Source organism: Emydura macquarii, unplaced genomic scaffold (assembly GCF_026122565.2).
Source record: "Emydura macquarii macquarii isolate MOO-44397 ecotype Brisbane River unplaced genomic scaffold, CSIRO-AGI_Emac_v2 contig_71, whole genome shotgun sequence".
NCBI lineage: Eukaryota > Metazoa > Chordata > Testudines > Chelidae > Emydura > Emydura macquarii.
Window position 1 is genome coordinate 12991694 of NW_027130208.1, and position 24925 is coordinate 13016618.

A 24925-nucleotide genomic window follows, 5' to 3' on the forward strand; every position below is an offset into this window, starting at 1 on the left:
CATTACTTCCCCTAAAAACAGTAACACGGTAATTAAAATAAAACATACCTAACCTAATACAAATTGTGTATCTGCCCACAGCTGTAAGATGATAAACAACCCACACAATCTGCAGCAACAGCAGGAGATTGACATATAGGGTCCCAGTTTGTGCATTTTTCTTTAAAGACGCACAGAGAGAATATATTGATTTTTGAAATGCCATAAAAAATAAAAAACCCACAATTAGCTTCTGACCTTTTGATATTTCTGCCACCATTGATGTATATGTTGGTCCTGCCATGCTGTTGGTTTGGAAGAAGGAAATATGTGGCATCTATTGAGAGATTCCAGCTGCACTGCTGACATAGTTGAAGGCAGCACTCGCTCAGGAAGGATTTGTACTTTAGCCTGCTGGATTCTGATAAAGAAAAAGATACATATATAAAATTTTAGAAAGGTGGCAGTTTGGATTCCACTGCCTAAGTAAATACGTACAGTAGAACAAACCTCTATGCAGCACTGTAAAACTTCAAATATGAAACCATTTCAATAGATTTTTAAAGTTACTTAAGTCTCACTAGTATAAAATGAATTACTATTGTAACTACATAGCATAGAATGTATGTATTTGAAAGCAAACAGAACATAGATTAGGGTATTTTACATCTTTTCTATGTTAAAAAAACGTGGTTCACTGAAATTTGTTCCAATTAATAAACAAACTACCAAAAGCACATTAAGGTGCTGAATGTACCCCAAATTTTCAAAACAACATAATGAATAAAATTATCACTGTTTTAGATTAGATTTCTTAATCTCTATTTTTTGTTTTTCTTTAAACTTCATGAAGATCCCTTTATCAGATCTTTTTTAAACAGGAATGTGGAAACTAACACCTAAAGCTTTTTCAGCACAGTTAACTTTCTTCCTCTCAGAGTTAGCTTCCTTTATCAAGAGATAAAAATGTAGATGACACATAATTTGTAAGGGCATAGGACACATATCAGAATTGTGGGGACCAAAACTAAAGACAGGTAGGAAGTAGAGTCACAGCAGAACATTCTACTACCTCACCATTATACTTTTAGATTATTATCTCAAGTTATTTTTTGGTATTAAACAACAGCCAGCTAATACATATCAAACTCTCAGAAAGAAAGTTTAGCTGAAAAGCAGTTTTCTTTCTTTAAACCCAAAACCTTATGTGATTAGATAGAGTTCAAATCAGGAGAAATAGGATACGGACAGTAATAATCTTTTACTACCCTACTTATACACCAGATCATCTACTCCCCAAGAAGGCCAATATACTTTAAAAAAAAAAAAAAAAAACACCAGAAGTACTGTTTATAGTAGGAAAGTATTTTATGTTTTGTTTTTAACAATATCATGCATCAAGAATACTGAAATACTAAAATGCATTAAGCTTAAAAGTGTAATTCAGCAATATTGTTTCAATTCAACAAGAAAAGCATCAGACTTAGATTTCACCTTTTTCTGGTATGTTTAATGTGTATTTTCCCACTGCATATTTTTAGGAATAATTGCTGTTTTGACCTACAAATGCAGGTAATATTGTAAAGTGGTATTTTAATATTTACTCAAGATAAATAGGAAGGAAGTGTGCAATAAAAAAACCCTCAAAGAATGACATGCTCTAGTTTTTGATAGTCACTTTATGTGACAAATAATAGAAAGATTTTAAAAGGTTCAAGAGAAATAGCTATGTAACCTTTGATTTTTAACTGTGGTTCAAAGGTCACACTGGGAAAGTTTAATAAAGTACACTGAGTTATTAACTATGTATATGTTATACAAGCTGTAAATTCAGGAAATACAGTTTCAAGTATGAGAGTGCTTCACCAATCATACAATAAACTAAAAATATGTTTGAGACTATAAATAACCAGATCCAAAGGATTTGAATAAATTTAATCTTTAGCAAGTTAAATGATATCTTGTTTTCAAATAATTTTTAGACTCTACCTGGAGTTACTCTAGAAACCTAAAAAACATGTTCCTTAAGATTTCACATTTTCTTGACTCATATTTGCTGTGTAATAGTGAACTTTCCTAATCATATGTAGAATGTAATTGCTATAGTAAAATATTCTAACAGCAGAATAAAACAGCTGTATCTCTGCCACATCCAGATATTCAATTTTCATAACAGAAGTGATTGCTACTGTGGTTAATTGTGTACTGCCATCTTGTGTTCAAAAAACACACTTTCTTGTTTCAAAATTCAAATTGTCAGTGATAGACAAGTACAAAAATTAGATGGTTAGGAATAGCAGAACAGTACTGGCCTTTGTAAATGGCAATACATTATTTAATCTTTTACATAAGGTTACTGTAAAGTAACAGAATGATTAGCTAATCAGATTGCTCAGATAGCTGATATTATAATGCCTCTTTTTAAAAAGAATATTGTTATGCTAAACAATAGAAGTAAATATTTATGTTGCTCCTTTTAAGTGGATGGAGAGGAAAACATTTCTAAATGCAGATTTTTAAATGAAAATATTATTTCTATTATGGTACCACTCATAGTTCCCAGTAACGATGGTGCAGTGTTCTGTACAAATATATAGCAAAATACAGTCTCTCTACCTCAGGGCGGTTACATTTTAAATAAAGGCAAGATCCAACGAGGTGTAGAACATAACAAGAAGAGAAGAAAGGGGAATACATGGGTGACAGTTCTAGGAATACAAAGTTGCATATGTTCTCAACTCAGTGTACAATTTGGAAGTGTCTAATTTTTTTTTTTTTTTTTAATAATCAGACAAGAGGTCTTAATGAATCACTTACAGGCAATCTAACTAGCCAATATCATTACCAGGTTACCATGGGCATCATAATAGAGGACAGAACACTGCCTCGCAAGTTGATTTGGGAACAGCATTTAATACATAATGAGCAGCATGGAAGAAGGCAAGAAGTGTATGGGAGAAGTGACAAGCTGGTAAAAGAGGCGGATATTACTGGTGGAGCAAAGGAGGTGGATCACAAAGCAATGAGATTAGATAAAATTTGGTTAAGTTTTGGGAAAGCTAAACTGTGAACTGGTAAAGTAAAAGGACCAGAAATTAGTGTTTGATGCAATGGAGGAGGAGGAGCCAATGGAGTAATTTCACACTGAATGCCTGGAAATGAGACTCCAATGCAGAGGAGATGCAAGGTGGGTCATGAAATGCACATTTGCATCACATCTCAAAGAATTGCAGTTACAGTAAGTACTTGTTTCTTCTCCTTTGAGTAGATGCAGCTGTGCATTCCACTTAGGTGACACAAGCAGTAGCCCCCAGGAGGAGGGACTCACAGTCTATCTAAACATGGACTGCAGGACCACACTACCAAGGCTCGCATCTGACTCAGAAGATGAGGTTATGGGGTAACGGTTCATGAAAATATGTAACAATGACCACGCAGCAGCCCTGCAAATGTCCAATATGGAAATGTCACTGAGGAATGCTATGGACACTGCTTGAACCCTCATAGAAGGAGCTCGCACCCACTGAGGACGTGTAGTCAAGGCTATTTCAAGACTGATCTTCCCCAAACAGAGAGATGAAATGTTAATATCAAAGTCAGATGCACTTTTAGTGAACTAAGTGCAAGCCCTAACTGACTCCCTGATCTGCTGTGCTGATACTCCAAATGTCCCGGATAGAAGTCAGTCGACAATGATTGGATTCCATGGGCTAACAAACACAACAAAACTGTTTCCATTTTGTTGAATAGGCCATTCTGGTAGAGGACTTTATATTGGACTTGTTGGACAACTGCTGAATACCACCCTTCTTCCTCATTCAGCCATGCAGCAGTCGCACTGCAAGATGCAAAAAGCTGACCATGGGATGCAAGGTGCAGCTGTGCTTCCGAGTGAGCAGGCTGGAATAGAGAGGAAGCAGTATGGAAGGTTGAATAGACAGCGTGAGAAGGTCAGAGAACCAGCAATGTCTTGGCCATGCCAAGGCATTAAAAATGAGGTTGGCCCGATCTGCCTTGAGTTTGAGGATGACTTGACAGATGACTAGGATTGGGGAAAAGGCATACAGGAAAGTCAAATGCAGTGAAAAGCATCAGACATAAGAGCCTGGACGGAGACCCCCCTCGAGAGCAGAACAGATGATATTTCCTGTTGTAGTGATGCTCCAAGCTGTGGGAATGACCCGAAGGACACTTGCTTTCAGGGACCATTTGTGACTTATGAAAAAAATACCTGATGAGCAGAGATCCTAGAAATCCATTTTCCACAAGAAAAAAAATGCAGAAAAACATGGAATTTGTGGTTTTACAGAGAATCTTCAGTTTTTACATTGTGAAAAAATAAAGACATATTAACAAAAATTTACTGAAAGTACCAGTGTCACTTAATCCATGTGCGCAACCTCCCCCTCTTACGGATGATTTTTTAATGTTCTTTAAATTTACAGTGGAATCCCGTTTATCTGATATAATTAGGATCGAAGCCAGATCCGATAATAAAAAATTGGGATAATTAGGGGAATTGGCAAAGACCTTTCTATCCCTCATTTTAAGATGAGGCGGGAGGGGCTCAGGCGGTCAGCCTGGCACGAAGCTGACTGCTGGAAAACCAGCCATCCATAGCTGACTACCTCAGGCCTGCTGCTGTCCGCCCTGGGCGGCTGGTGACTCAGTTAATATGAACAGTCGGATAATGGAGACTCAGATAAATGGGGTTCTACTGTATGTCAATAAAATACTGTGTTAAACTTATACTTCTATATATTGTGGCTAGGGAAACAAATTCAGCATTTAATTTTAATTAGAGAAAAACGAAGATTTTTATGTTTTTTAATCAAAGAATTTTGGGGGTTACTTATTACGGAAAACTAGATTCCCTGCTGATGAGACAGTCCACAAGATGGTTCTGAACCCTGAACAAGTGGACCACTATTGGAGTAATGTTGTCCTCAATGCAGAATGGCCACAGCCTGATCGCTTCTAGGCAGAGCAACCTGGAGTGTGCTCCCCCTTGTTCATTCAAATAATACATTGTGGTGGTACTGTTGATAAGTATGTGAACCACTGAATCTTTGATATGGTGCTGAAAAGCACAATATGCATTGTAGGTGGCCCGAAGTGCCAGCAAGTTAATATGGAGTGAGGCTTCCTCTCTGACCACAGTCCCTGTACTTTCAGTGACCGAGGTGCGCTCCCCAACCCATCAGGGAGGTGTTGGTAACAACCAACTTGGTGAAGGTTGCACAAGGGGAACACCCTGGCAAATATTCTGTAGACATATCTACCAATGCAAAAAGTCTAGGACCAGTGGAGAGAGACGAATCAGTCTCTCTAGAGGATGAAGAGCGGGACCGTAGACTGTCTTGAGACATTTGAAGGAGGTGAAGGTGCAGCCCTGCAAACTGGACCACCTGAATGTAAGCAGACACGTGGCCCAAGAGCCTCGGACACGTTAGAACTGTCATGGAAGATAGAGAATGCAGACTGTGGCAAATTGTCAGTTGGCAGAAACGTTCTCAATGTCATGGAATGTAACAAGGCCTCAATTAACTCAATTTTTTGAGTGACAGCCAAGGTTGAATTTCCAGTGTTTAGGATGAGACCCAGAGGGTTAAGCAAGCACAGGGTGGTGCCAACGTAAGTGAGCTTCCTCTCTGGATCTGCCCTTCAGTAACCAGTTGTCCAGATATGGGAAGATGTGAATTCCCTTTTTCCTGTGATACAATGCAACAATGACCATGCATTTGGTAAAAACTCAGGGGGTGGGGAGGAGGTGCAGAACAGAGGGTGAATGGAAGCACAGTGTACTGAAAGTGACATTCCACCACAACAAACCAAATGAACTTTCGGTGGCTTAGCAAAATCGCCACATGAAAGTAAGTGTCCTGAAAGTCCAGAGCAGAAAACCTGTTCTGAGACAACACTGGGAAGACAGTAGATAGAGTGACCATTTGGAATCTCATATACCTGATATATGTTGAGGCTGTGAAGATTGAAGATAGGTCTTACCGCCTGCATGCATTTGGGTAGAAGGAAATACCAGGAGTAGAAGCCGTGACCCTGGTGTTCCAGTGGAATCTCTTCCACCGCTCTCAAAGCCAACTGAAAGCAGACCTGCTCAAAGAGCAGTGTCTTGTGAGAGGGGTCCCTGAAGAGGGATGGGAAGGGAGGGTAGAGAGGAACCGGATGACATAGCTGGGTCCCAAGCATCATCAGATCAGGTTATCAGTGGTGAGTGAGCCCCAAGCATTGTGAAAGCTGGCCGGCCTGTCTCCAAAAGGGAGTGATGTGGGAGGGAGGAGCAACTGGAACAGTGCTCTGGACCAAGAAGTCAAAATGGTCACCCAAAGTGAGGACTGGCTGAACCCCAAGCCTGAAATGCTTTCTCCTGTGGGATCTATCCCTCTTTCTAGGATAATCCTATTACCTTGAAGGAGGGAAAGGCTAGCCAAAAGTGAATTGCAGACAATTCTGCTGCTGCCTCTGCACCACCAGCACAAACACCTGGAGGGTAGCCCTTAGAATCTTTCAAAGAGTGTAACTCATCAGTTTTGTCCAAGAACAGAATTTGGCCAGTGAAGGGCAAATCCTCAATGGCTTGTTGGACATTGGGGCAATACCCAAATTGTTCATCCAGGAAGCCCTCCTCATGGTGACTGCGGAGAGTAGCATCCTGACTGAGATGTCCATATGTCTAGTGCGGACTGCAAGGACTTCTTAGCCATCAAGCAGCCCTCAGTGACAAATGCCCAAAATTGCTCCAACGAGGCCTCGGACAGAAGAAGTTTGACATAGTTGTCCAGTTCACAACTGGTTAGCAATTTGCATCTGTAAGGAAGAGATGTAAATCTTCCTGCCCAAGAGGTCCAATTATTTAGAGACCTAGCCTTGGGGTTGGACTTAAATCTGCCCTGTCAGGCTCTGTCATTCACCGCAGTTCAGCTAGGGAATTTGGGGCCAGATGGGAGTAAACCCCTAAATCCCTGTATGAGAATGAATCAGCGCTTTTCCATGCACTTAGGTGCAGGAGTTACCGAAGTTGGCATGCTCCAGAGGGATTAAGCCAGTGTTGTCGATATGGGCTCTCCCAGGGGCAGACAGCTGTAGGATGTTCACCAATTTGTGGGTGTTCTCTTGCAAGAGCTCCACCTGCATATCATGGGAAGCAGCTACATGTAGCAAAAGGTCTTGGTATGCCTTAAAATCCTCTGCTACCAAAGGTAAGGATGAGCCAGGCAGCACAGTATCGTCCAGAGACAAAGACTAGGCCTTTAACTGAATCAAAGCCAGATCCCATTCCAGGCTGACAGACACTAATAAGATAACTCTGGAGGCTCCACAGCAAGAAGGACCCCCAGTGCCTGGGCCTGCAGCAGATTGACGGTCACCACCATAGACTTGACCAGCGATCTTGCCTTTAAGCGAGATGAAAAGTGGGACCTCTGCGACTGACGAGTGTCCCACAGATTCCACAGAGACCATTGACATGGATAAGGCATTCGTGGTCAGGAGGTGCTGGGCCAGCCACCTTTATGCCGACCACAAGATGCACACCAATCTTGGTCCATCAACTGCCCTTTATGCTGGTCAGGCGCTGGAGAGAGGGAGGATAACAACCCTGACTCAGACACAGAGGAACCTTGGGATCCCAGAGATAAGGACGGAGAGAGACTAGAGGGAGCGAGTAGCTGGTCTGATTAATCCATCAGCCAGAATGAAGCAGGAAGTATGGCTGCTGATGGAAGTGGTACTGAGCATACCAGTGTCAGTCCCAAAGTGAAGAGCGGTACTTGAGTGTCTGACAGTACCGATGTCGAGGGAGGTGAAAGCTGCCACAGTAGCATTTATGGTGCAAACTGCAGTGTTACCGAGGAGGTTCCTGGTACCAAGGCCCCCCATACCGATCCTCACACAGGCCCTGCTTCCACAACCTGTGGAAGGAGAACACTGGGGTACGGTACAGGGCCGACAGACCCAAGGGTTCAAAGGTTCATTCACTCTACAGGGCTATAGTTGATGCAGCCCTGACAAAGTCCTAGACCAAAGGAGAGATCAGGATCCAAAAGGCAGAAGAGGTCTGTACCTGCCTGTTACACCACTAATGTGGAAACAGTCATACTGGCATCTCCCTCATCGGCCTGGAGTCAGTGGACAACTGGAGGCCAGAACCGGAGTCAACCGGGATATTGATCATTGTAGCAGTGGAGATATGTTTACAAGTTTTGCATCTGTTGTTCTGGCAGGATCTGATGCTGCTTTGAGTTGGTGTGTCCTGATCTGTGGGGAGCTTGCTTTTGATGATTAGCTTGGAGAGACTGGGGTGTGTTTGAAGGCCAGAAGTGGGGATTATGGAAAGATTCCTTTCAGGATGGGATCCCCATCAAGCATGGGTTATAATTGTTTGATTATATCCCGTATGGGTTCCAGTCTGGGGTAGTAGGTGACAACTAAGAGTGTGCGTTCAGAGGGGGGTTTATTTCTGTATTGAAGCAGGCTCTCTCAGAGTATTTGGGTGGCCCATTCCACGACATGATCTACTTCTCTGATGGAACGTCCTTGTGTGGTAAAGACTGTTTTAAGGGCATTAAAGTGTATGCCCTAGACTTTCTCCTCAGAGCATATTCTGTGGTATCTGAGTGCTTGGCTGCACATAACAGATTTCTTGATGTGTTTGGGATGATTAATGGATTTATAATGGCAGGTGTGGATTACTTGTATATGGTTGTCTGTAGGGTTCCATTGTTGAAGAGGACTGTGGTGTCCTGGAAGTTGATGCCAGTGAAGGAGTGTTCCAGAGAGAATTTAATGGACGGGTGGTGGTTGTTGAAGTTGTAGTGGAAATCTATGAGGGAGTTTAAGCCATGTGTTCCTAACTTAAAATGTAGCTATGGTTAAAAAAATCCCCTGTAAATATTGCACCTGCTTACTCAACCCATGTGAGCCCTGTGTATATGCCAAATGATATGCTAAAAAACAACTTTTTACTACTTTTCACTCCTGTTGGCTATATAGGCTCTGCACTGCTGTTGGAGAGTGAAACAAAACTGTTCAGTAAGTTCTGAACATAGAATGTTTGTTATTGATAATGGTCTATTACCCATGGTGTCCATGACATGATTTTCACAGAGCTACTGTTAAAAAACATAACCCCCCATTTCCTATATCACTGAATTTAAATTTCTGATTTAAATTTGAACAGTAAATACAATATTTAAATAACATTTAAAATACAAATGAGAAACAAAGCAAAGAATGATTAGAAACAGTAGAAATGATAACTCTAATTTATGTAGATTCATAAAAAAAACATTAAATGAACATTCAGGTTGCAAAGTCAAGCACTCAAAAGTTAGAAAATGCCAGAATTAAGCTTGCCTTTACAATCTTAATTTGCCTGGCAAGTATGTGATACAGTCTTCCATTACATGATCACATACTATTTTTTCCACGGACCTTTGCCTAATTCAGTGCGAAGGATGGATCAGCTCACTTACTGAGCAACTATTCAACATTTTGTGTTCTCCTCACTGTTCAATAAGAAGCTCAGGCCTTATTTACTGAACACTAGTTCCTTCCTGTTTTGAAGACCAAATTATTAACTTCCCCATTGGCTTTTCTATGATGCTTATTATAGTATCTGAGTGCGTCATAAACATTAACAAATCTATTTTCACAACATCCCTGTGAGATGAAGACATATCATCATCCCCATTTTACAGACAGGGAACTGAGGTAAGAGATTAATGTCAACAGTATCCACTGATTTTTGGATGCCCCATTTGAGATGCCTAGGAACTAATTTTCTTCAGAGTATTTAGCATTATATAGCAGTTGTTCTCAACCAGGGGTACACATACCCCTGGGGGTATGCAGAGGTCTTCCAGAGGATACATGAATTGATCTAGATATTTGCCTAGTTTTACAACAGGCTACATAAAAACCACTAGAAAGGTCACTATAAACAAACTTTATACAGACAATGAATTATTTATACTGCTCTGTATACTATTCACTGAAATGTATGTAGAATATTTATTGTCCAATTGATATATTTTATAACTTATATGGTAAAAATGAGAAAGTAAGCCATTTTTCAGTAATAGTGTGCTGAGACACTTTTTGTATTTTTGTCCGGTTTTGTAAGCAAGTAGTTTTTAAGTGAGGTGAAACTTGGGGTACACAAGACAATCAGACTCCTGAAAGGGGTGCAGTAGTCTGGAAAGGCTGAGAGTCACTTTTTTATATAGCACTCCATATGTTCACAGCACAGCCCCCACTGACATCAGTTGCAGCGGCGAGTACTCAGCACCTTCTGCAAATCAGACCCCAGGGACTATAGTCAGGAAGACAATGAGGAATTCACAATTAGTGACCAAGTTTGGTTTGAGTGACTTGACTAGCATCATACATGAACTCTGTAAGAGGCAGGGATAAAAATCTAATTCTCCATGGCAACACGCAGGTAATTTAACCATGACACCATCAGTTTTCTTCCTGCAATCCCTTGCCTCGTTCACTACAAACCTTCCAACTTCTGCAACAAATGAAGCAGGGGTCCTAAAGGCAATAGTCTCCTTCACTATACAACCCTGATTCACCCCCAAAGCAGGTCAATTCTCTGCAGTGAATGAGGTCCTGTGGAAAAAAATAGTCTTTAATTACATCATCACGTACTATCTCATAAAACATGCACAAGGGAGCCAAATTAAGTTTCTGTAGGAAATGCCAGAAGTAAGCTGCCTAACGTCTGAGTGCTTGACTTGGCAACCTTAATAAGGTTCTTTTAATGCATTTTTCATGTATAATTTCATAGGTTTTTAAAAAAACAAACTGAAAAAAAACAGTAATTCCACTATGTGCCATTGTACTGACACCCACACGGGACATCAGCACGGTTGGAACCTTTAGATTCACCGCACAGACATATATCTCTTGAGCTAACTGAGTAAATGATAGCAGCTGCAGGCTGTCAATCCCTCTAGGGACTAGTTTTAGAAGAGATGGGACACTGTCAGTGAGTTTCACAGATATCTGCTGTCAGCAGAGGAATTATGAGATTCAGGAATCCTGGGTTCCAAGGTCTGGAGGGAAGTATGCTATAGTAGACACAGACTCAACACCCATTACCTCCAAGCATGACCCCTTTTGCTTCCCCTTCCCCTCCAAACAACCTGTCCCAGTCTTGTCTTTTCCCAATCCCCAATTTGTTGCCCCTCATTCTCCACTCCTCAGGCTTCTCATCCCAGTCCCAGTCCATTTGCCCCGCTAGTCCCAGTCCCACCACCCCACTGGCTTCTTAACTCATTTGTCTCTCTTCACCACTTCCTGTCTCCAATGGCTCCCAATCCTCATCTCCCTCCTCAGACTCCTCATCCAATCTGTTTCCCCACCTTGCCCCCCCACCCCAGCTCCCAGTCTCTTGCCCAGACAATTCCAGCTCCCAACCACTTTCAGTCTCAGTTTCCGTCTTCTCATCACTACCAGCCTCCTTGTTCCAATCTATACGCCTTTCCCCCACGGGTCCAGCTTGCCCCCTCTGCATTCAGATTAGGCAACTTCCTCCTCCAAGCTGCCTGGGCCCACCAGGGAGATCATTTAGAACACAGGAAAGACGTGATCTGCGCTCTCAGTTCCAGTGCCCAGCACTGGCCCAGAGCAGCCAAGAGCTGCAATTGTAGGAAAAGTCCTGCTCGGCCTTGGGTGGGTTTTCAGGGGGATGGCAAAAAGCATATTCCTGACACAAAGGCCATGCTTCTTGCCAAATTTCAAATCTCTGTTCCAACAGGGCAGCGCGTAAATCTTTTAAAAGAGTTGCCAACATTTTTTTAACACAGCAAATCAATGCATTTTTCCTTAGCCTCATTTTCAGAAATGGATGAACCATTTTGCGGTAAAAGTTTTGTAATATTCTAGTCTTCTGAAAACTGTCCTGTAACAAAGTGTCAGGTAACCTTAAAAATACAGCCTAATCCATAATGACTAATCAGTTCAGTGATCATGAAAGGCATGATTTCCCAGCACTGCAGTTAAAATGTTGCATTGCGAAGAGCAAATTGTCTTCAGAGGGAAAAGCAGAGAGTTATTTATTTTACAAAATTACAAGTGCTGGAAGTCACTAATTTTGCTGAACACAGAGATTCATACAGTCTGTTTTCTTACCCATCTGTCTGGGTTCTTAGTTCAAGCACCTTGAACCTCTGTCTTCCTACTGCTTTTACTTTGACTGTTTCAATTCCAAACTCCTGTTCTTCTCGGTAAGCATATATTTCGGCGGTTGTTCCAAAATGTGCTTCCCTTTCATGTATATTGCTAAAAAGAGCAGAAGATACACATTACTTACCCTACAGATTACAGTGTTCACCCAGCTTCCACTAATCCTCCACCTCACTCATTCATAACCTTCTGGAAAAGTCCAGCCGAAATTAGCCATGCTTGGGTCTTAACCAAAAGTTGTTTTGTTTTTTTGTTTTGTTTTTTTTAAACTTTGAGGAGGAAAATCTCTTCAGCAACCTGAATTATTACAGAGGAGAAGCAATATTTTTTCCCATTATAAACGAACTATTTTTATTTGTTTGCTTATTTGTTAGTTTGCAAATGGTTCAAAAATTACTTGCAAAAACCCCTTCAGACTCCCCATATGGCTGATTTGCAAGGAGAATGATTGACTATGTCATAATCATAAGAAAACAAACAATTCTCTGTTTAAAATTTTGATAATGAACATACTAACAAATTCTTAAGACTAACATTCTAAAAATAGTTTCCCCTGCCCCCAGTATGATCTAGTAACATCACTAGAGGATGAGGGGAAACCTGCACACTCCTGACCAGGGACAATGTACCTAAGGCAGGGATACCACAAAGTGGAAGGGAAAGAAGGACTTGATTCTGAAGCGAGAAACTATGGTTAACATTCCCAAGATCTGACCAAGATTGCTGGAGTTCTAGAAGACCTTTAGAATACACTGCCTATGTCAGGGGAAGGAGGGGAAGTGAGAAACTAATGAGAAACCAGTTAGAAATAAAAGGGAAAAAAAAGACAAAGGACAGCTAAGAATTACTAAAGAAGTGAGAAAAGTCTGACCGCTTGGCTCTATTTTGAAACATACATCTAAGTAAGTTACATACAAGTTAGGCAATACATGGTTTTATTTTGGGAATAAGTGAGACAAACAGAAATGCATTCTTTTGATTACACAGGCAAAACACACTTGTAAGTAAATTAAGTTCTAGAAAATAAGCAGCTAACCTCTGGTTTGAGTCCCTATATACCAGACCCTGACACTTTTTATTTTAAGTGAAGAGGGGCACTGCATTCAAACATTTAATGAAATCAATAAAATAGTCACATAACAAAAAAATCAAAATGCTGTATTTCCCCCCCTCTATTTCAAAGGGGATTATGTTTGTGATGATGTCATGAAACAAATCAATTAAATCTTTTCACCCTTAGGCAAACTTGGTTTTCTAGTACACAACTCTATAAGCCATTAAATCATATAATATATTGCAGAAGTGCTTCAGCCATCTGTTTTTAATATACTGCCCAGTGAAATCAGTGATTAAAACATAAGCTTCATAGTATCAGTAAGTATGAGTATTTTACCTGTATGCAAGAACAGCAAAAGTTCTGTCTTTCTGAATTAAATTCCGCACCATGCTAACCTCTTGAGGGTGAAAAAGCTGAAGAGGCAATGTTTGTCCAGGAATCAACATCATCACCACATGGGGCAACACTGGAATCACTTGACAGCTGTCATCATCATGCACTGTTCTTCCATGAAATTCTTCCATATCAGAACCCAAATACTGCCAAGAAAAATTAAATATATCACAGCATATTACTTTTGAGAACTACAAGAAGCTTTGGTTCTTTGTAGGTATAAAGCGAAACCAAACATCTGGCCTGAGGAGTTTGCAATATAATAGTATTTACAAAGTTTCTAAAAATAGTGAACAGTGATTAATGAAGGAATAATGATGATCAAAAACTGGTTCTAATGGACTAATACAGGGGTTCTTTGTGGACTGCATCTTACTATTAATAGTTTACTTTCCCTCACATTCACAATCATGCATACCAGTCTTTCATTGGAGATCACATATCATCCCTGAGGCAACCACAGCAATTGCTTAAATAGAAGAGTAATATTAGGAAAATATATAATGAGTTAGCAGCTAGGAACGAGCAAGAGAACCATAACCAAGTGATTAATCAGTTCCCTGGAGATCACCAGCAAGCACTCCATAGGGGGCTTCTGGCCTGCAAGCTGCATTATAGTAACGAAAATTCCTGTGGATTTAACACCATCCTAAGACAAAGTGGAAGAGATATAAACAATATTTGCAAACCGTGTTAGCTGCCTTGATTTTAAACACTATTTAGTACCTAGCATAGACTGGGTTTAATACCTTTAAGAAACTTAGCTGGGTTTGGTCAACCCTAGCCTATTGTCATTCAGAACCAGCTAACATGTATTAAAGGTATTAAACACTGTTAACACAAGGTGCTAAGTATTGTTTAAAATCAATTGGCTAACATGTTTCTTTTTTTAAAGCATCTTTTTTCCCCCTAGTCTAGACAAGGCTTAAAGGGTATTTAGGGACTATTCATGGTGGTCAAGCACTACACTCAGTAATTAACATTTGCAGGATCAAGCACCTATAAAGGATGACTCTCAAGGACCTCAAAATATGTCTTCATTTTCAAGTATGGGGCGCAGGAGTCCTGTAACATTTTAATGTCAAAGAAATATTTTACAAGTTGTTCTGCTGGCCTTACAATAAAAATAATTTTGCATATTGCTTTCTAGAGACACTGCCCATTCAGTTTATGAAAAATTGAGTTTTTGCTGTGTTTGATTTTTTTTTTTTAATGCCTGTTCTTTTCAGCATATAAAAACTTTGGATTATATTTAAAAATGAAGATTTTTCCATTAGTTCTGAGACTTGATATATTTTTGCAGATGTGTGAAATCTCTTATTTTCCAACAGAACTGGCACACCAGATTTACAGCAGCGAGCACTTATACTCTTATTGCTTTGTCAAAATGCCTCAACCTTACTATGGAAGAACCAGTTATGATGTGAGCGAGTGGGGGCTTCAAGTATCCATTTGATTCTATGCTGAAAATAAGGGTTTATATTAAGAAAATATATAAGAGATTTATATATATATATATAAAAGAAATATGTATAAGTGAAATTATAGAGGAAAATGTGGCCATTCGTAGGATATAATCCCTGGTCCACTAAGTATATGATGTAGATCATCAACTAGAACAGCGCTAAATTGAATACCAATAATTTGTTTTTTCATAGTAGCTCAAGTTAGAAGCCAATGGTAAATATGACTATTCCATTACTACTATACCTAAAAGGAGGGATTCCTAGGACAATATTTGAAATAGTTTATGTAACCTGACAACAGCAGAATGCCACTGCATTTATTCAGAACCTTTATTTAAATCCAAGCCCACACATTTACATACAACTAGATCAAAACCTCTTCATAAGGAATTTTACATAGACACATAGAAAAAACACATACCGCATGTGATGTTGGCAGACTGGTGTCAAAATTAATAATATTTGGCTTTTCCGCTTCTTTACTATCTTGATCTTCAACTTCCATTTCAATGTCATCCTCTTCCTCACTCTCTGCTAACAAGCAGGAAACACAAGGTCATGAAGAAACATCAACCAACAAATATTAAGTTGCCTCAAAAAGTCAGAGCATTAGGAAAAAGAGGATACATACATCCCTGGGATATAGTCTTCTATAAGCAAATGGTGCTCATATTTATAAACTGGTAAAAAACAATATGTTTTACTTTTATGGGAAACTTTTCCTGTTCTTGCACAGAATCGCTTTTTCACAGAAAGAGTCAAAAGCTGGTAATACATTTTCAAGGCTCCAAACAGAAAAAGGTGTAGAAATTATTACATGAACTAATATTGTAACCACAGATATCCACTTGTAGAACGAAGTAGTATTTTTCCACCTTAATTCCAAATTTCTACTCACATTATGTAAGGAAATGAATTGGAGGAACCCAGAAAGCTAGGATATCTGGCAAGATGTTGAATATTTTATTACATTTATATTTTAAGTCCAGACAATTGCATAATAAAAGTTAGCAGTAGTATGTATACAAAATGAGTTAAAAGTAATACACCTGTTTGAGCTCCTTAGCCAATATTTCTGGACAAATTTTTGTTGCTGTTAAAATTTTTGCTGTACGAAACACCCACACAAAACAGCAACTGAAAGTAACTTACTATAAGAGAAGCAATTAACCTGATTCTTCAGAAATTGCTGTCAAATACAAAAGTAAATATGTAAAGTGACTATTTTCCTACAATCTCTTTCATTACAGTAGTTATAGATGTTACTTCTAAAATATTTTCAGACAAAAGTATGATTTTTAAGTTGGTAATATCCTTTTTAATCCTTTACTTCCATAATCTATAGGCAATACATACATCTCCTATATAAGAAAAGTATTTAGTGATTCACAGTGTTCAGAATACCTACTTCACTTACATATAAAATGTGTGTTTAAAAATGTAAATATTTTCCAAATATTTTATTAAATACAAAAGAATACAGTGTAGAAAATCCATGTAATACATGTCTCTGTAAACTGCTAACTAGTGATCATTCTAGGCATAACCACTGACTACATAAGGTCTGCTGTTAGTTTACATCCAATATATAGTGCAATGAACTAATTACACAACACTTATTTTAGTTGCATGACATTCATCCTTTTTCTTCAGAAGAGGAATGAAAATGACCTTTACACTAAATATTCATGCCTAGCTTTCATGTAAGCTTCCTAAAATAGATTTGCAGGATTTTAGTAATAAATGCGAGTGGTCCATCTATTTTAATGTTGCTGAAATACATCACTCAGATCTTGAAATATAAGACTGTACAACAGAGACAAAGGACCAAACATGAGAGTTACGACAGATTTTCATGCTCAGCTTTTTTCTTTATAACGTATATGTTCTTTAAAAAAAACCAAAAACAGAATCAAGTAACAAATACAAACTTCAAATATTGATAGTTAAAGATCAGCAACTGCATCTTATTTCAGATTCACAGTGAGAGAGGTTAGACTTATTAAAAAATGTATCTCAGGATGATCAACTCTATTCCCATCAATGGAAGTGCTGGCTATCAAAACCTTCCATCACAAAGAGGTTAAGGGGCACACCCAGGGGGAAACCAAATGCCTTTCCAGGACACTGGTAATGCATGACACCCTATCCCTATTTTAAGATTTGTGTGTGCAAAATTATCTGAAAATAAGGTAAATATCGTATAGATTGCAAAACACTGAACAGGGCATTTCTCAAATTTTCCTCTTTACCCATAATAGGTATAGGCCACAGATGCAACCGTTTCTAAATGCTTGGTTTATAGTTTTCTATATGTTCCACTGGATGATAACATTTGAAAATTTTGTGCTAATATATTTTACATAACTTTCCACATAGGAGGACATGATCTGATTTGTCTGTGTTATGAACTTTGAACATACCACAGTTCCTTCTCTCATATGAATATTTTAACAAGCTGTCTCTATCCGAGATGTATCAAGATGCAGAATGCATATTAATAGGAAATGACCAGGTCTGACAACTCTCTAATCTTATTTCCTATATCATCTTAACTATAGTTTGGAACTCTAAACACTAAGACCTCTTGTTAATGTTCAACCATTTAATTTCTACTTAGAGTTGTCTCCAGGGAGCAGTCCTATATATATTATAAATCAATTGTATTCAAGTGAGCATTAGACTCTCCTTTTTTAAAACTTCAGACTTAACAGGTTTTTGCTAGTTGATGCCTTCCATCTAAAAATTATATTCTAGTTTAAATGAACTCTCATTCAGTTGTATCACTGGATAAAAGATTTTTTGTGTTTTTTCCTTTAAAAGGAGCAGGGAAAAAATGAGGGCCATACTTTGTTTGTTTGTTTGAAACAGAGAGACTAGAAAGCAACATTTGTAGATTAAAAATCAGCTGTGCCCTGCAAAGTTTTGCTTAGGGTAGCTAAAATATATATTAACTGTTGTGTGCTGGCCGAATGAGCCTGGAAGCCTGTGAGGAATGATGACTCATTTTACTGCAGTAGCACAATGTAGCACAATGTGAACATCGAAAAAGCATCAGTCTTCACTTTTCTACAAAATTTCATCACAAAAAATGAGATGGAAGGCAGTAAGAGCACATCTTGTCTTCTATAAACTAAAGAACTTACTTGACTTTTTTTTAGCTGAAAGTAATACGTGACCTTTATTTTATTAAAACTATGGCAAAGTCAGGGCAAGCACCCACGGTAATATTCAAACCATGTGACAGACCTTATATTTACTTTGTAGAAGGCAGACCACCAATCTAGGTACTCAGACTGGTCTCATCAATCACAAATATTAATCAATTTACTCTCAATGCCTTTGCAAGATAAGTAAGTACCTCATTTTACAGGTAGGAAAAGAAGGTGCAGGGAAAAGATTAAGGCAGGCATTTTCAAAGGAGTCTAAGGGAGTCAGGCATCCCACTCGAATTTCAGTGGCAATTAAATTCTTAGGCCTTATCTACAAAGGGAAATTTACTATTATAACTATACCAATCTGGCTCACCATGTGGACACACTTATTATGGAATAGGAGTGCATTTTCTTGGATGAATGTATACCACCTCCAAACCAACAAACTAACCTGGAAAATGGCACTCCTATTCCAGAATAAGAGTGTCCACATGGGGAGTTATAGCAATGTAATTATAGTGGTTTCCTTACGTTGATAAATTTCCCCATGTAGACAAGCCCTTAGGCTGCTTTAAAATTCCTAGCTTAAGTGAGTGGGTCAAGGTTACACAGGATGTCTGCGGCAGGAGGAGGAATTGACTCTAGCTCTCCAGTCCAGTGCTTTAACCACAGATCATCCCAGCTTCCCTGCTTATTAGTTTGATTTGAGTGTTCAAACTGTCTATTAATTTCCTGAACAAAGAGAGTTTCTTCTGGGACTTCAAACTAATATCATAACTCTTGCATTACATATAAAGATACCTGCAGTTCTCCTTGATTTAACTATTCAGCACCCCTGTGCATCATATCTATGATTTACATAAATCATATATTGAATATCTGATACTTGGGTCTATATTCTTCTTTTATAGGAATATGGACTTGATCTAAAAAGATAGACGTTAAGAATGGAAACTTTAACATATTCGATATTTAATTAATGTGCCCTTCTTTGTTGCCTGGTTGATTAACTTCTGCACATTCCCTGCTGTAAAAAAAGTAGCAAACCAATACTAGACAATTACATGACATGAAGACTGCAGCTTCACTTGTAAAAAGATTGTTTACTCAGCACATTTTACCACCTGCTTAAATTCTGATTACAACTACATGAGCAACAATAAGAAATCAGTGAACGTCTCCCATTCCTCTCTAAGCTTTCTGAATACACATCAATTAAAGTAAAAATGAAACCAGTAGCAGCAGCTGCGGCCCTCCTTCTTCTGCCCAAGAAGAGCCCCTTTGCCAGGGCTATTCTCTTGGAGGCAGACTCAGAGTCACCTCTGAAAGCAGGAAGGATTCATAAATAACATATTCTAACCCCGCCTGTCTGCCTCCCCTGCCTCCCCACAACCTCGCCTTCCTCCAAAGCACCTGTTCTCTCCTCCTTTACCCTAACCTGATCGTGCCTGGTCCCCCACTGAAAAAAACAAACACACTTCTCTTAATATCACGTCCCTCTGTTATTATTATTATTATGTGTATGCTACCCCGACCCCACTAGCCAGCAATCCCCCCTCCACTGCCGAGTCCTCCCCCAGCTGCTCACGGAGTCCCACCGGCCCCTGCCCTAGATCTCTCGCTCGCTTCCCCTCCAGGCCAGTGTCACAGTCCTCCACCATCGCTTCCGATCCCCCGGCGTTGTCACAGGGGCCTGCCCCCCACCGCACCCCACTTTGCCCCCCCCCCCGCCACAGGGGCCTGCCCCCCACCGCACCCCTCTTTGCCTCCCCGTCACAGGGGCCTGCCCCCCCGCCACACCCCTCTTTGCCGCCACCCCACAGCCCCATGATGCCCCCCACCGCATCCCTCTGTCCCCCCCGTGCCCCAGGCCCCTGCCCCACAGCGCACCCAGCTCCTCTTCTCCGCCCCCCGGCCCAGCCCGTCCCCCCGCGCAGGGCCCGGGCCGGGGCGGCGGCAGCGGCCGGTACCTGGCAGGAGCTGCAGGTGGTTCCCCATGTTATTGTCGGGCTCTCCGCCTCCTTCCTCGGCAGCCATCGCTGTTTACCCAGAGAGGAGCCTGGGAAGCCGCCGGGCGGGAGGAGGAGCCGCCGGCCCGGGGAGTTTGACCCGCCCGGGCGGCGAGCGGAGCAGCGGCACAGCGACCCCTAGCGGCCGGCCATGGCGGGGCCCGCGGCAGTCCGGAGGAGGCGCGGGCCAGACGCGGCGGCGGGGCAAAGAAGGTCCCGAGCGGGCCCAGGAGACTGAAGAGCCGCGGGCAGGGCCGTGCCACGCCCCGCTGCGGTACGTGAGGGGACCTTCCTCACGCCCTTCCCCGCGCTGCCGGGGTTCAAACGCGGCCGCTGAGCCTGGCGCGGGGCCGCCAGGGCCACTTACCGACAGCCCGAAGGGCTTTCAATGCCGGTGGAAGGGCCGGGCCGGGCGCGCCGAGCCGATCTCCTCTCCGTGTGACCCCGTCGCCTCTCCCCGCCGGTCCGGCCCGCACTGGCAGGAAAGAAGCTCCTGGACCGAGCCAGCCACAGAGCCGGCGGCGCGCACAAGCCGCTGCAGCAGGCGCCGCTGCTGGCATCAATTGTTTCCAGTCTGGCGGTTTTCTGCTCTGTCGTTCAGGGGTTATTTGCTTCCACCCCAGCCAGCCCTTTTCCTCACTCTCTTTACCCTGGCGTCACTCCACCTGCCCTCCATGTGCCGCCTTCTGTCTTCCCGGGCTCCCTCGCCTCCCTCTCTTCTCTTCCTTCTGCCGGCTTTCTGCTTAGCTAATCGACTCCTTGCAAAACACCCCTCACCCCCAAACCCCACCAACCCCGAGGAAGAAAAATCGCGGCACGGATAAGATTTTGGCAACCCCTCACTGGATGTTGGGATCCCTCTCTCCTGCCCTTCCTTGGTCCTGGAGATTTTGACTGTAAATCCCTCCGGACAGGGACTGTTTGTTACTTTGTACAGCCTCTAGCACACTGGGGCCCTAATCTCAGCACACCTCGTGGCAGTATGGTAATACAAACAACAACAAAACTCTGCAAGGCCTCAAGTAAACAAACTGCAGGGAGCAAACTGAAAGTGCAGGATACCATGCTGGCTTGCTAATTCTTCCTATTCCAAAATATGGCATTTTTTTCTATACTAAAACTATACTAAACAGCTAAACCTCTAATCTCCCATCTTGATTTCTGTAACCTCCACCGTTTACTCATTCTGGATACCCCCCTCCCTGCCACAACACTAGGCTAAATGATCTTGTATCCTCCCTTTGCAGTCTACTGCTGGAGTCCCCAGTCAGGTCTCAGGCCTCCAGCTGTCTCTGGACAAGGACATGTGTTCCACTCCCTTCTAACCAGAGGTGTAAAGGCTGCATAGTTCCCTGCCATACACTGCGATATCTCCAGCAAGCCAATCTGTGCTGTGCTTCCTCTCCTAGGACTATGATCAGCATATGCCAGCAGTTATAAATTATCACACAACTCTTTCTCATCAGAGTAATTTATCCAAGATAGAAAACCATACAGAGAAAACATTAAAAAAAAAAAAAGGGGGGGGGGGGAGGGGTCCTGCATGCTCATTATACGTATCAGAAATTGCTCATTGGTCTTATGGGGCCCTAGTATGCCAAAGTCCTTACACCATCCAGGACTGAGATCGCCTTAGGACTAAAGATCCTGTCTATTTGCTGAATCAAAAAGTAGACCTTGAGTTGTTTAAACTCAGGCTTTTTATACCAAATGTCTGACTTTGTCTCATAGCCTCTTGAAAGAGGTAGCCCTAGCCCTGCAACTCCCAAGTGGTCAAGCTTCAAAACTAGCTTTGGTTTTGCATTAATCAACCCTTAGTGATTCCCAGAAAACAAAAATACACATCACTTGCATTATAACGAGAGCTATGTATATTCTACAACTCATACTCTCTGGCCCAGCTCAGTATAGTGGCTTTTTGAGGTTTTCATGCATTTAACATAAAATACAATATGGTCTCCAATCACACTGCACATGATCTCAATACGTGTCAAACTCCCCATTTTGGGTTCATCCAAACGTTGCTGTTAAAGTCATCTTCCCGGCCCTTCTTACAATGTCACTTTCTGCTACTTTGGTTTCTTCCCCTGACTTTCCCTTACTGCATCAAATACAAATATCTTGTCCTTTTCCTTAAGGCCCTACCCCCTATTTATCTGCTCTGATGTTTTATTACATTGCTCCTTTATACACACACACACACACACACACACACACACAAAAAAAAACAAGGATGCCAACCTTGATGACCCACTTGTCTGTTTCTTCCACAAGTACATTTGCACTTTATTCCATGCTGACCCTTATGCTTAATGTACCTTCCCCTCCCCTTAACAGCATATTTATTTACAAACATAAATCTTTAATTATTTTTAAACACTGTGTGTGAGAAAACATGAGAGAATTATCTTTCAAAATATGAGATGGGATTACATCTAATGGCCTATGTACACAACACTGTACTCTCAAGAAATCCTCTTGACTAATACTTGTAATACGGGACTTTTTGTTTAATTCATGTCCGGGTTAATCCATCACTGAACAATCTTTCAGTTTATTCAGCAAAACTCTGGTCTTTTACACAAAAATTGAGCTTTGGATAATGATATTTGTCATTAAGAACATGATTCATGTACTTTCAAGTAAGAAACTTATTGGGAGTCCACTGTGTGCTTTCAGGGCAGAGCTTACAAAACTAGAGATGGAACAAAACTGAAACCCCAGATATGAACATGCTAACACTTTTTAAGGTTGGTAGATGTTTGAAATGTGAACCCAGATTAGTATTTTGTGACCCAGATCCTCAGATGGTCTAAGTCAACATATTGGCTGTAATGTATCTGTATTTATACAAGTTGAATATCTGGTCCTACAAACAGCTCATACTTTGTAATGAGCCAACTCCAAAATGCAGATCTTAATCCAAGCTGTGATGTATTTAAAACCTGGTTTTTTTTAATCCAAATTTTTCAGTATGAGGATCTCTACTCAGCACTCTTAATGCAGCTCCAGTTATGATGCTCGTTGTTGTGTGAATAATGATAAATACTTTAGAAATAACAGTCTTCAGACTAGTTCAAAACTTGATCCTCATCCCAGGATATGTGTTTTTAAAGTGGTAGAATCTGATAGGATGTTTGGCACCCTCAAAGAATTGATATTTTCAATTTAAATGCTTTTATTTACAAAAGAGCATGATGTAGTCCTACGTGTTCCCAGTGCTGCTAAAAGATTTTTCAGGATCAATAACAAAAAGGCAGTTTATTTTAATGGGCATTGGTTTGTATAATCAAATACCTTTTCAGTGATTCATAATGTGGAATAATCTGCATTTTGTCCCCAAATACATGTTCGTTACATAATACAAAAAAAAAGGGGATCAAATCAATGTGGGTGTTCTGGTATTGCCAACCTCAAGCATTCAAAAATCATGAATTAGCACCCCCAAAAAGATTGGCTTAAGATCAAGACATTAAAAAAAAAAACAAAAAAAACGCTGAGCTCTTTTTATTTACCTTTTGGTTTTTGCATCTTTAGGGAATGCTCGAGTCACATGTTCAAGCTTTTCTCCTCAAATCATGAGGGCTAGTGTAATGTATAGGAACCAGGTACTATCCCTTTAAACTGTTTGGAAACCTGGTTGGCCCCTCTGTCTTTTGTTTAGAAGCCATTCAGAATGCTGCTGAAACAGCAGCGTATATAAGTAGCCATGTCTTGTATATCTGTATTTAATTAATAAACATAGTTATTTGAAATCCAACCATGCTATTGTGGTTTTTCAAAAAAAAATTAATACTGTATAGAAAGCAAAGACAAAAACAAGAAACTTTTTTTAAATGAAAGCTGAAATCTCAGCTCAAGGAGCTGGAGTATTAAGAAAAACACTAAATTTTGTTAGACTTATGATAAAATTGTGAGCTCGGATAGCAGAGACTGGGAGTAAATAACTCCTGAGTCCTGACGCTGATTCCTGCTGTGGCCTTGGATAAGTCACTAGACACTCCTAGGACCTATTTATAAAGATGCTGAGCCTCCATAAATCCACTTGGTGCCTCAGATTAGAAACCCAGAATTAGACAATTGAAAATGTAGGCCTTATCTTCTGACTCAGTTTCTTACTGTGTAAAATGTGGATAATTTCTACTGGCCTTCCACTTTGTCTGCAGTTATTATGTTAAAGAGTATTGTTATTTATTTTATTCTTAATTTTGCAAAGTGATATTTTCTTTCAATTTTTGAATGTTCAATTTAATTTCTAACACGGTTTTTAAATTGATAGATTAATACCGTCTTTTGTACCACATCAGGCAATCACTAGGTTGAAAGATCTGATTATCACAAGGTTTCATTCTTTAATCTATCTCATCTGAGATCAGGCTACTCCAGAGTTCATACTAGAGTTAACAGAAGTTATCTTACCTTGTACACTTAACATTGTACTAACCTGGATTCTTGTAGAGGAGGACAAGCCAGCAACAAGAGGGTGTGTTATCATAGACCAGAAAGCTACTATAAAAATCCCAAACTATTTCAGTTAATGTGGTCTGAGCCAGTGAGTGCATATGTATATCCCAAGTTATTTTAGTTAATCTGGCTAATGCCAGTCTATCTTTGCATATCTTAAATAATTGTAATTTAAACTAAGTCAGTGCACTA

The 24925-nt window shown here is 40.5% G+C and overlaps 1 protein-coding gene across 4 annotated transcripts in view; it reads right to left on the reverse strand.

Annotated features, from left to right (window-relative positions):
• CRBN (cereblon) overlaps positions 1-20961 on the reverse strand; it is a 41638-nt gene extending 20677 nt beyond the window's left edge. Inside the window, exons 1-5 of one of the 4 annotated variants that reach the window (XM_067542739.1) lie at positions 20637-20894; positions 15527-15639; positions 13583-13785; positions 12136-12285; positions 238-400 (exon numbers count right to left, since the gene is read on the reverse strand). In XM_067542739.1, coding sequence (XP_067398840.1) covers positions 238-400; positions 12136-12285; positions 13583-13785; positions 15527-15639; positions 20637-20829 — 822 coding nt within the window. In that variant the 5' untranslated portion in view covers positions 20830-20894. Of the gene's footprint in view, positions 1-237; positions 401-12135; positions 12286-13582; positions 13786-15526; positions 15640-20230; positions 20403-20636 lie in introns of those variants that run through there. The other 3 variants (XM_067542758.1, XM_067542748.1, XM_067542766.1) reach the window with 3 other exon arrangements.
• Positions 20962-24925: the final 3964 nt, after the last annotated feature.